General features: G+C 46.0%; 1 protein-coding gene across 1 annotated transcript; it reads left to right on the top strand.

Moving 5' to 3' along the window:
• Positions 1 to 1,730: 1,730 nt before the first annotated feature.
• On the top strand, positions 1,731 to 9,626 carry Ripply3 (ripply transcriptional repressor 3). Its single transcript, XM_052158427.1, has 4 exons — positions 1,731 to 1,872; positions 2,638 to 2,713; positions 6,396 to 6,463; positions 8,194 to 9,626. Exons 1-4 carry the CDS (start codon positions 1,772 to 1,774, stop codon positions 8,405 to 8,407), a joined length of 459 nt encoding a protein of 152 aa, XP_052014387.1. The 5' UTR covers positions 1,731 to 1,771; the 3' UTR covers positions 8,408 to 9,626.
• Positions 9,627 to 12,429: the final 2,803 nt, after the last annotated feature.

Below are 12,429 nucleotides of genomic sequence, written 5' to 3'. Positions count from 1 at the left end.
TCTCACTTAATACCCAGAATCCACCTGGGGAACAGAACGGACCCCATAAGATGTCCTCTGACCTCCACGTGCCTTGCCCATGCACACACACAAATAAATAAATAAATAAATAAATAAATAAATAAATAAATGTAAAAGCAGAGTAACCCTAAGTAGCCCTCAGAAGCTACTTCTAACCTCTCTTGTATTTAGGGGCCTGCGAGATAGTTCAGCAGTTAGGGGCACTTGTTGCTCTTGCAGCAGGTTTGGTTCCCACCATCCACGTGGTAGCTCACAGTCATCTATAACTCCAGTTCCAGAGGATTGAAAGGCAACATGGTGGGCAGACCTGCATGCAGGTAAAACACGCATAAGATAAAGTGATTTAAAAATAACCTTTTATCTAACTTTCCTTAGCGTTCAGAACTCTGTAGAGCTCCTGGATTTCAGACACAGGACTAGGAGAGAAAAAAAGACCCACACAAAATTATTTATTTATTTGTTTATTTGTTTTTATTTATTTATTTATTTATTTATGTTTGCGAGTCAGGGTTGCGAGTGCATCCTTAGGCTGTCCTGGAACTCCCTCTGTAGACCAGGCTGGCCTTGAACTCACAGAGATTCTCCTGCCTCTGCCTCCTGAGTGGTGGCTTAACATGTATGTGTTTTTATCAGCTCTAAAACATTTCCCCATCCTTTATATTTGGAACACTTAGCTGTGACTAGATATCTTTTCATTCTTTGGGCTGACAGATACAGGGTTATCAAAGTTCTTTAAAAGGCACCCACATCTAGATGTTTTGTTATTAAAACAACAACAACTGCTGACACCTCTCTAGGTTCAGTGATTTCATATTGTCTGCCCAAGCCCAGCCTCCTGCTTTATGCTCAGGGTTTTTAATCCTGTAAATAAAATTTGTAATTTCTCCCTCTTTCCTGTTTACCCTTAATTAGCGTTAAATATTCCCCAGATCTTAAATAAACCATACGTAAACCTTTTATTCCCCACCGGTATCGGTTTTTTAAAAATTACTTAATTTAAATGAGACAGACCAAGCTTCAGTCTTCACGTGCAGTCACCTGGCGCTGGGGAACAGGTTACTGAGCAAAGGGGTGCCCAGGGGTCCTGGCTGGTGACCCCCCTCACAGGAAACACCCCTCATCTTAAGGCTTCCGTGGGCGCGGAGGTTGCCCCTACGCCCTCGCCTGGCTTCGTCATATCCAGCTGTCACCCACTCGTGGGACTGTCCGGACCCTCGGTGCAGCAAGGACTCTGCCCCACACCCACGACCTCTCGCAGCGCTGAAAGGGAAACTCTGGGGGAACTACGGTGAGGGGTGGGGCGGCATGCTTTAGGGATCAGAATCCCGAGGGCTGCGGCCCCCGGAGTTGCTCGGCAATGGGGACAATTGGCTCCCAATTGTTCCCCGAGACGCGCAGCCACCACCGGTCATCTCTGAGGCCCTGTAGGCCGCCTGTCCCGCCCTGCGCTTCCCGCTCCGCCAGTGACCCTCCTGGTTTTCTTTTGTCCATTCTCCACTCAGGACACACACCCCACCCCGCCCTGGGGACCCCGCTCTCTTCCTTGAGCCTTTCAGGTCTCCACCCTCTGCTTCCTCCGTCCCTTCCCGAGGTCCCTTGCCCTCCCCCTCCCCCGGGGGCGCAGTTTCCCGAGTCCCCTCCCCGCCCCGCCCCAGTTTTTAAACCTGGCGCGGAGCGAGCGGGTAGGTGAGCGCGCTCGGCCAAGGGGACCAGGGGCCGTCGGGTGCGGGATTCGCGCGACACCCGCACCATGAGACCCGAGGCGGCCGGAGCCCGGGAGGCACGGGGACGCCTCTGCCACTGTCCAGGGGATGATCCCGGGAGGCCACCGCTACCACGCGGGCCCGAAAGGTGAGGGTGTCCTGTGGTCCCGATGGAGGTGAACCCAGACACTGAGCTCCTTAGCCTGGGATCGACTACTGCAAACTCCTGTCTGAAGTGCAGGGACCCCGTGGCTAGGAAACGGGCAACACTTGCATGTATTGGGGATCTGAAATTGATCCAACTGGGAAATCCTGGAAGCTGGGGGCCCCATAAGAAATTTATAAAAGGATCCTGCGGTCTATCACAAAGTGACAGTCTCCTGCCATATGCTGGGGCTCAGTGTTTGCCCATCTCTGGGACCCAGCTATCTTTAAAACTGCGAAGTTTAAGGAAATCAGATCAGCTGGGTCAGTAGGGAAGGTAATTTGGCGATGCAGAAACGCAGTCCTTGGCATGGTAGGCTAAGAAGAAGCTGAAGAATCAGGAGTCTCCAGCTGCAGGGGTGGTGTAGTTGAAACCAACCAGCTGTATTGGAAATTCTTTGAGGTATCAATGAGAGATTTATTGGGAGAAAAATACCTCGACTCACACACGCCCCAGTAATAGTGTCAGATTTGGGACTTACCTTCTCAGAGTGTACTAGGAAGCAGAGCCCGGAGAATTCTGCAGAAGACAGAACAGGTAAAGTACTGAGGGGCCCATCAGAATGCACTGGCAGACAGACCTTAAAGGGAACATGGTGTGTGTGCAGGGACTCTTCATCAAACAGACACTATGATATCAACCTCATAGTAACATTTGAGGGGCAACAGAAATGCCAGGGGTTCAGTCTCTCCTGGTGCTTGTTTCCAGTTCCATTCCAGCCCCGTGGAGACCATGGACTTCGCCGCCCAGAGGAGATGCTGAACTGACCAGAACTGAACCTCGGGTAAGCTAAATGTGACTGTTGTAGGTGATGGTCAAGCTAGAAAGTAGCGGCACCATGCTTTTAATAATTTTGAAAACAAAAACAAAACCCGGGGAAAGGACTCCTCCCTCCTGCTTAGCTTGGTCTTCTAACCTACAAGTAAGTGCCTGGAGGTGGGGTGGGTAGAGCACAGAGTGAACTGAGGTGCTAATGGGCCCACTGGGCTCCCGATTGCCCTCCATCCTTAAAAAGCAAACAGCTAAGGACTTGGGCTTTGCATGGTAATTAAGTGCTGCGGGGGGGGGGGGGAAGGGGGGCGGCGGTATTCTGCAAACCAGAGCAGGGGAGAGGCAAAACCCAGCCCCCTTAGAGAAAAGCTGGTTGTGTACCACATTGCAAAGAAGGCAGACCCGTCCACCTCTGGTGCCCAGACGGTGCAGTTAAAAGCTCCCACCCTGTCTGCAAGAAGTCCTGCAGGATCTTCTGTTCGTTGTGCAAATACACTCAAGCACGGGGCTTTGTCAGCAAAGATGAATTGCCACAGCTATCCCTTTATCTTTGCCTTGCCGGTTAATTGCTTTTGACTTATTAAGAGAATGTTTTGTTTACATTTGCTATATTCTCAAATACAAATTGTCCTTTAAAACAGTGGAGTCAGCTTAGGGAGGCCCATGCATCGTATTGACACAACACCTGTGGGATACAGCTTAATGTACAGACTGATATGATATGAAAAGTTAATTGTGGGAAAGCACCCCTCTATTATTCTCTTAGGTGTAAGTTATTTTCTTTGAATACTGGGTGCTTTAATTCAGTTATATTCATAGATGCTTAAAGAACAAAGCAAACAAAGAGTAGCTGTCTGATAAGTGATTTTGTTTCAGTCCTAATAATGGCCTGCTCCACATTTCTAAGTGACTGAAGAGAATTCTTTCTTACCCCACTCAAAGACTCGAGTTCTTAAAGACAAGATTTTAAAGAACTCTCAAACTACCAAATTTTCCTTTAAGTGAACCGTGAATGTGGGAGTCGCTCAGTTGTGTGGGAGACACGGCCTGAGGCAGGTAGCTTTTGGTTCTACTATGAGGAGAAAGCCCCTTGAGATTATCTTAAAGCACAGCCCCTTTCTACTTCACTGCACTTCACAGAAGGCAGCTAAGTCCTGGATCTGGGTGGATGGAGGAGCCTGGTGTTCTGTAGGGACTGTAGAACTGGCTGCCTTCCCACACCCTTGTTAGGGCGAGATCTTGGGATCCATCCCTAGGTCTTTCCTTGTCACTAGGCTCTGGCTTTACCAGGGAGCTAAATTCCCAGCTCTACCCAGAAAGCTCTTTGTAGATGTCACACACAGGTTGTCTACAGGCCTCAATAAATCCGGTTCCTCCCAGCAGGCTGGGTGAGTGCCCTGGGCTTGTGCTGCACAGTGTCTGGCTGATGGTACTGGCTCTTGGCAAAGCAGGAAAATCCCTCCATCCAAGTCTCCGTGCCATTTCTTGTAGAGGATTCTGTGAGGGACTGTGACTTGCTGACCCATACCAGGACTTCCAACAAGCAGATGGAAATTGGAATAAGATACAAATTTGAGAAAAGCCCCAAAGCTTTGTTCCTTGGGCAGAGAAGCAGCAATATCCGCTTGATGCCTAGACAGCTGTATCCTCCCCTGGATTGGGGTGGGGGATAGACTTAAAACAAACAAACAAACAAACAAACAAAAAACGTTTTTTTCTTTTTGAGAAAGGGTTCTCTGTGTAGCCCTGGCTGTCCTGGAACTCATGCTGTAGACCAGGCCGGCCTTGAACTTACAAAATCTGCCTGTCTTTGCAGGGCCTAAGGGTGTATACTGCCACAACCTGGCTGATAGACCAAATTAAAAGAAAGGAAGGAAGGAAGGAAGGAAGGAAGGAAGGAAGGAAGGAAGGAAGGAAGGAAGGAAGGAAAGCGAGAGGGAGGGTGGGAGGAAGGGAGAGAGAGAGAGATTGATCCCGAGGATGGGTCCAGGACTGGCATATCTGATCATAAATAGATGTTTCCATCACTGTGAGCCATGACCCTGCCCCTTCCCCAGCCTCGATGGCTCTTGGCCACAGCACGTTCCCCTCCTGGATTTTTGTCTACACTGCCAGGGCCTAGGCCTGTCCTACTTTCCAGGCTTACCACCATGACCTTACAGTCAGAGGTTCGTGGTTGAAGCTCTCTGCTTGAGCCTGTTCTTTGGAGCTTAAGAAGCTGCACATACCTTAAACACACTGTTTAGCTGGTTTATCATTCTGGTCCCATTTAATTACCAAAGTATGAGTGTTTCAGTGTTTCCCTCCAAGAGAACTAATCTTTTATTAAGGACTGTTTGAAAGCCAGGTGTGGTGGCTCATGGTTGCAATCCTAGCACTTGGGAAGATCTTTAAAAGTGTGAGGCCAGCCTGGACTACATAATGAGACCGTGGGTCAGCCTGTGCTACATACTGAGGCCCTGTCTTAAAAAGTCAGAAAAGGATTAAAATAATGGCATAAAAAGTTAAGAGCCTATGTTTGTGGGGTTCCATTTCTACAGCTCATGGACAAGTATTGTGAGTTCCTGGCCTAGTCAGGACAGGGCCCTTTCTCTGGTCAGATTAGCATTACCCTTTGTCATCTACCACATTGTGCACTGCTGCTCCCTACAGGTCATCTTCAGCAGGATAGGAATGTAGGGTGAGAGCCTCAGTTTAGGGGACTGTTTATGATTATAAATAGATGAATCCAGAAGTTGTTTCCTGTAGCTCTGGAGAGTCAGAAATAACGTGAAGGACTGTGTTCCAAAGACCTTCCATGTATCATGGAGAAGTACTGCTAATGCACCTTAACGTCTGCAGGGGCATCCTGTAGTCCAGTTTACTTACAGATGTTATACACACACACACACACACACACACACACACACACACCATGCATATTCATGCACACACCATGCATATTCATGCACCAGGGTCTCCTACGGGGTGAAATGGCATGAACAGCAACCATTTCAAGATCTTCTGAATCCTCATTGGCATATATATATATTCCAAAAGTACTTGGCATTTTCGTCTCTCTGCTCAGCATTTCAGCTCCACAACCCACTCTGTAAAGCTGTCTGAGACCTTCACTAGACAGAAGAGAAAGAAGAATAAAAGGGAGAGATAGAAGTCTCCGATCTAATTTCTTTAATTTTTTTTCTTTGAGTACTACTAACAAACCACAATCACCCCCTTAAACTACCAACCACCAACACACCAGGCCTTTTGGAACCCTAGCATTTATATACTTTCTGAAAAGTTCCCAGAATTCCAAACAATAAACACAGAAACTCTCTGAAACTGGCAAAACCACAGCTTTGCTAGAGCATGAGGCAAATCATAGTCAGCTGCTGCGGACAGTCTGAAGCAGCCCCACATCTCCACACCTGGGATTAAAATGAAAGAACATTCTTATATTTCTGTGTTTTTTAAGGAAACCAAAATGTCAGAATTGTCACTATGACCACACATGTAGATTTAAGGTCTGAGCCCTCACAATACCTGGTTAAATATTCTGGAAGCAGAACTTGTGAGATGCCACGGAATGTTTAAGCTCTAAGGCTAGCATTCTATCTATCTTGACAGATTTAAGTCATGTCTTTAAAGCTTCGAGCTGGCACCTTCAGGGGCTCCACAACTACACCTGTGTTTCTACACATTTGTCTTTACAGTGTGAGCCTTGGGGGGACCAACACACTTTGGGATCAAAGGGAGCCTTTGGATTCCGGCATCCTGTCAGGTAATATGTTACTTCATGATGAAAAGCATGTGATGATAGTGCACATTAGCATTTCTTTTTTTCCTTTAAGATTTATTTATTATATGTAAGTACACTGTAGCTGTCTTCAGATGCTCCAGAAGGGGGAGTCGGGTCTTGTTACAGATGGTTGTGAGCCACCATGTGATTGCTGGGACTTGAACTCAGGACCTTCAGAAGAGCTGTCGGTGCTCTTAACTGCTGAGCCATCTCTCCAGCCCCCACATTAGCATTTTAACAAAGTAGAGAATTAAATATATTATCTAGTTTTATTTTGCTTTTTTACCAAGGGATTTTAAGAATGATTCGTTGTATTTCTGGAGTCTGTTCTTGACTTCATGCATTTACTGTTTCATTACACTCGGAGACCGGCTGTATCCCAAATCCCATTTGCCCTTTGAACTCTTTGCCAAACACTTCAAAGTAATCAGCTAATTTTAAGCGTGGCCAGGTCTAAATCTTGCTTACACTTCCGTTTTAGATGTGTTGGTGCACGTTGCCTGTGCTCTGCCTGCTCTTGCCACACTGACCACTCAGTGGGACGTTTGGCAGCACTTCCCCCTTCTGCCCAGAAACACTGGAGCCTTCCCTCAGTTGAGTTAATCAAAAATGTCTTCAGAGGTTGCCAAGGGTGCCTGGAGGCAGCACCGGTTGTGCTGGAACCTTAGGGTCTCAGGGTTCGGTAGCCAGAGCCATCACACACAGGCGATGGCCTGCCTATGAGTTCTCCTGTCCGCTGTCCAGGAAAGAGAACACTAGCTAAAGTCAGCAGCAATCAACCGAGAAACTCTACTTCCTCCGAAGACCAAGGGGGAGAAGCCAAGTGAATCAATAATTGAAAAATATTAAGAGACTATTGATATTTTTAAAAACTTTCCATTATATCTGCAATCCTCAGTTTAAAACTTGGAGATTCCAACTTTTATGTATTTAAACCTTTTCCTTCTCTTTCCCTGCCTCCCTTTTCTCCCTCCCCCTCCTTCCTTTCTTCTGCCTGCCTTTCATCTTATCCTTTCCCCCTTGCCCTTTCTGTTTTCCTTTTCTCTCTCCCCCTCCCTTCCTTCCTTTCTCTTCTCCTCTTCTTCCCTCCCCTCCTCTCCCCTTTCCCCCTCCCTTTCTCCTTCTATATCTTTGTCTTTCCCCAAGTGTGACTTTTCCTTATGTTGAGAGGGGCACACCATCTCCACCTTCTCTCTCCATCTAGAACAGTTATTCCTCCCGGCCAGAGTTTCAGAGTCAAGTTTCCTCCAAAGCTCAGAGGTTTGCTTTCCTGTCTTCCACTGTGTGTGTGTGTGTGTGTGTGTGTGTGTGTGTAAGAGAGAGAGAGAGAGAGAGACAGAGAGAGACAGAGACAGAGAGACAGAGACAGAGAGAGATAAACACACACACAGAGACAGAGAGACACACACACAGAACTGAACTCCTACTTCCAGGAGGGCTCAGGTCACCCATCTGATAAGATCCTGTCTTTTAAGATGAGAGCCCAGAGTCTTCGTAGCCTGCTAATGTTAACCTCGTTGCTGATGGGTCTATGCGGATTAGTGTGGGGTTTTAGCTAGTGCCTCAGAAGGTGCTGAGTTCTGTGTTCTCATGTTAAAAGCACCATGTTCACAGAAAGCACAGGAACGAGGAATGAGGTGCTTTTGGTGGGAGCTTGGGTCCCCCCCTTTTTTTTAGGTTGACTAATGGTTTATTTGTTTCTTTAATATTAGACTTTACTTACCCATTTCAAAGCGTCAAGAATACCTGAAGAGTTCTGGGGAAAAAGTGCTGGCCAGCTTCCCAGTGCAAGCCACCATTCATTTCTACAACGATGACTCTGAGTCTGGCTCTGAGGAGGAGCAAGAGGAGGAGGCCCAGTCCAACTACCTTCAGTGCCTGGAGGCAGAAGTCAGGGAATCTGCTCAGGAGGAAAGGGCAGAGTAAGGCTGGCAAGCCTGTAGGACAAAGGAGTGGCCTCTGGGAAGGTCAGCTGCCTGCAGGGGACACTGCAGGGGACAGTGAGAGCTCTGGCAAATGAAGAGAGCCTCTCTCGTGCAGGTCACTGAGTTCCAGGGACAGCTTTGCCTGCCAGGGCTCAGCATCTTTTCCTGACTCCTGTGTGGGAAATTCAGAGGCTGGACTGCACTCCACCCCTGCTCAGGCCAGGAACTCCACTTTTACTCTTATTTTCCTGATGTGTGTGTCTGTCTGTGTGACTGACTGTATGTCTGACTATGTGAATGACTATGTCTGTCTGTATGTCTGACTATGTCTGTCTGTGTGTCTGTCTGTGTAACTGTATGTCCGACTGTGTGACTGACCGTATGTCTATCTGTGTGTCTGACTGTGTGACTATGCCTGTCTGTGTCTGACTGTGTGACTACTATGTCTGTCTATGTCCCTGACTGTGAGACTGACTATGTCTGACTGTGTGACTATGTCTGTCTATGTGCCTGACTGTGTGACTATGTCTGACTGTGTGACTATGTCTGACTGTGTGACTATGTCTGTGTGTCCGACTGTGTGTCTGACTGTGTGTCCGACTGTATATCTGTGTGTGCCCACACATGTGCTCATGCATACTTTTGAGGAAGGGTGCCTGATGAGAAGATATTCTCAGGAAGAAGGCCTTTGGAGCTCACTGCCGCTCTGAAAATTACTCTACCGTAAGCCTCGCCACCCCTCTCTTGCCCAGAGACCCATTATCTAGTGATTCTCCCTTTGTAAAAATAATTTAGATATTAACTCCCATTTTAAGAGTTCATTTGGTTGCTCAGTAGCTGTTTGAAAAATTATTTTTACTTGCAAAAAAAACCCCAAAATTAAAATACTGAATAATTTTCACAGGAATAAGAAGTAAGAAGGTGTGATCTCTTTAGGGGATAAAATAGCTGTTTCTGAGAATGGAGAGCTGTGTGTTTAAGTATACATGCCGTAAGGGGTTAATTTTTATTACTTGGTGACCAGCATGGTCTTGTTATTTGCATGAAATGACACTGTTTTTAATTAAAGTTTCTTATGTAAGATTATTTTGAATTTTATCGTTCTAATAATCCAAGGGCTCTGCTCCTCAGGGCTCTCCCTAATTTTCTTTTTGGAATCTGTCTTCCCATATACACCACCCTGTGTGAATTTTTACTTGGAATAAAATATTTTGAAAGAATGTTTGACAATCATCTTTTTGTGTAAGATGTTCTTAGAGTAAATTAGTTCCTCTACTAAAAGTTTTAAAGACTTTGTTTTGTATTTAAGTCCCTTAAAATTATATATTTCCACAAATGCAAGAAGGGGCCAGCAAGACGGCTTAGTGGGGAAGGGCACTTGCCACCAAGCCAGACGACTTGAGTTTGATCCCGCAGAACTCATGTGACAGAGTTGGCTTTTGACTTAGAGACACACACAGTGGCACAATTGCCCCCACCACCACATCCACACAGGATCAATGATTGAAAAAATAAAAGAGCAAGCCTAAGAGGCTGAGGCAGGAGGACCCCAAGCTCAAAGCCTGCCTTGGCTACACAGAGGGCTTAGGGCCAGCCGGGCATTTATTGTGACTGTCTCAAAAGAACAAAAATAATATGAGAAGAGTTAGGGATATAGCTCAGTGGTACAGTGTTGACCAAGCAAGGATGAGGCCCTGGAGTTGATTAATAGTAACAAACATAACAAGAAAAAGCACTAACAAAAAAAAAAAAAAAAAAAACAAGATAGCCTCATACCTCACTACCCAAATAACACATTACTATTAACAGAAATACCAACAGTGTAAACATTGTAACAAACCCAACAGCTCAGAAGTTCTGTTACAAAGTAAAAGGTATTGGTTTTCTCCCTTCCTATATCTTCAGGTAGTAAACAAACAAACAAAAAAATATTCCCCAACTGGATCTAGGGATACATCTCTGACTGGCCCGGAAGTCCCCACACAGACCAGGCTGACCTCAGACAGAGATCTGCCTGCCTCCTTCTCAGGTGCTGGAATTAAAGTGAAGTCACACTCTACCTCATGGTAGGTTTTGTTCCCTAGCTGTTTTTTTTTTTTTTTTTTAAATTGTTCTGTCCTTTAAAAACAACAGAACAAAACCACCACCACCACCACCACCACCAACAACAACAACAATAACAAAACCCCCTCCTTATTTCCTTTCTTCCTGTCCTCTCTCTCTCTCTGTGTGTCTCTGTCTCTACTGTGTCTCTGCATCTCTTCTCTCTCTCTCTCTCTCTCTCTCTCTCTCTCTCTCTCTCTCTCTCTCTCTCTCTCTCTCTCTCTCTCTCCTCTCTCTCTCTGCTGTAGTTCAAGCCCAGGGCCTCAGGCATAATAGTCATTTGCTCTATTAACGAACTTAGAGTTCCAGAGTAAAACTTGTCCTTTTAGAAAGTTGTTTTAAATACATTTTTTTTTCACATGTTCCTTGAGTTCAGCGTCTGACTTCACTGGTAACTGTGGGTAACTGTGGCTGCACTGATCACTAAATGAAATCCCTACCTTGAGAGCACAATACCCACCTTGCTTTTTCTTTCTTTCTTTTTCTTTCTTTTTCTTTTTCTTTTTTTTTTTTTTTTTTTTTTTTTTTTTGGTTTTTTGAGACAGGGTTTCTCTGTGTAGCCCTGGCTGTCCTGGAACTCATTCTGTAGATCAGGCTGGCCTCAAACTCAGAAACCCGCCTGCCTCTGCCTCCCAGAGTGCTGGGATTACAGGCATGCACCACCACCGCCCAGCTTTTTTCTTTAATTTTTAAAGATTCATTTTACATGTGTAAATGCTATTCTTGCATGCACGTATACCTCGTCAGCACCTGGTGCCTGCTGAAACCAGAAGAGAGTGTTGGATCCCCTAGAACTGGAGTTTCAGATGGCTGTGAGCTGCCGTGTGGTGCTGGGAATTGAGCCTGGGTCCTCTGGAAAATCCTAAACTGCTCTTAACTGTTGAGCCATCTCTCCAACCTGATTCCATATTTTCTTTCTCATCCCTCCCTGGATAAGCGTCCAGGCCGACTCATATACCTCAGCTATTGTGAATCTCGCCACAGCCAGCTTGGCTGTGCAAATATCTCTTTGCTATGGTTTTAATTTTATTTTTTTAATTTATTTTGCTTATATACAATATTCAATAATTTCATGTAGTTCTGAGTAGAATACCTACAAAGACAATTATATGGAGGAAAAGCTTATTCCAGTTTATGGTTTTATTCCACTACTGTAGGGAAGGGCATAGCATCAGTGGAGTATGACAGAGACTGTTCACGTCATAGCTGAGATCACAGAGGGAACCATGGTCACCGCCAGACACAAGAGGCCAGTCCGTGGTGACTAACTTCCATCACAAAGGCCCTGTGTCCCCACAGGACAGTGCAACTAGCTAGCCGGGGAACAAGTACCCAGAAATGAGCCTTTGGGGACATTCAGATTCAAGTCATAATATCTTCAGTCAGAGTGAATGCTGCATCACTGTATGGGACACTCAAACAAGATGTACTGACTTTACTACCAAAGAATTAAATTCAGCAAAACTCCATTTTAAAAAAGTCTCCTGGAGGAGGGCATGGCTGTACATGCCTTTAATCTCAGCACCCTGGAAGCAAAGGTAGGTGGGTAGCTGTTAAATATGAGGCCAGGCTGGTCTACATAGCGATGACTTCCAGACAAGGCAAGACTACAGAGTGAGATCATACCTCCAAAGAGAAAAAACACAAACAAACAAACAAACAAACAAATAAATACAGGCTGCTTGCTTGACAGAAATTCAAATTCCTCCAGGCCTAGCAGGCTGTGGCCCTCAGGTACACATAAAATGGGTGAAGAAGAAAATTAGCTGATGCCGGCACCCTCCCTCTCTGTCTCTGTCAACTGTGATTTGAGCTCCATTCATTCTTTCTGGCTTTCTGGGTCTTAACAGGGGCAGTGGCATTCACAAGAGTCACTCACCCAACCATGGTCCTCTGCTGCTGCCATGACCCCGCCATTGC

This window comes from Apodemus sylvaticus, chromosome 15 (genome assembly GCF_947179515.1).
Source record: "Apodemus sylvaticus chromosome 15, mApoSyl1.1, whole genome shotgun sequence".
Classification (NCBI taxonomy): Eukaryota; Metazoa; Chordata; class Mammalia; order Rodentia; family Muridae; genus Apodemus; species Apodemus sylvaticus.
The sequence above is the reverse complement of the archived record's forward strand: the minus strand, read 5'-3'. Positions and strand labels throughout refer to the sequence as shown.

Excerpts from the sequence above, each read along its gene's own strand:
- Ripply3 (XM_052158427.1), top strand. The coding sequence starts at position 1,772 with ATGAGACCCGAGGCGGCCGGAGCCCGGGAGGCACGGGGACGCCTCTGC. Across the intron at positions 1,873-2,637 it reads CTACCACGCGGGCCCGAAAG|TTCCATTCCAGCCCCGTGGA; the intron begins GTGAGGGTGTCC and ends GCTTGTTTCCAG. Across the intron at positions 2,714-6,395 it reads TGACCAGAACTGAACCTCGG|TGTGAGCCTTGGGGGGACCA; the intron begins GTAAGCTAAATG and ends TTGTCTTTACAG.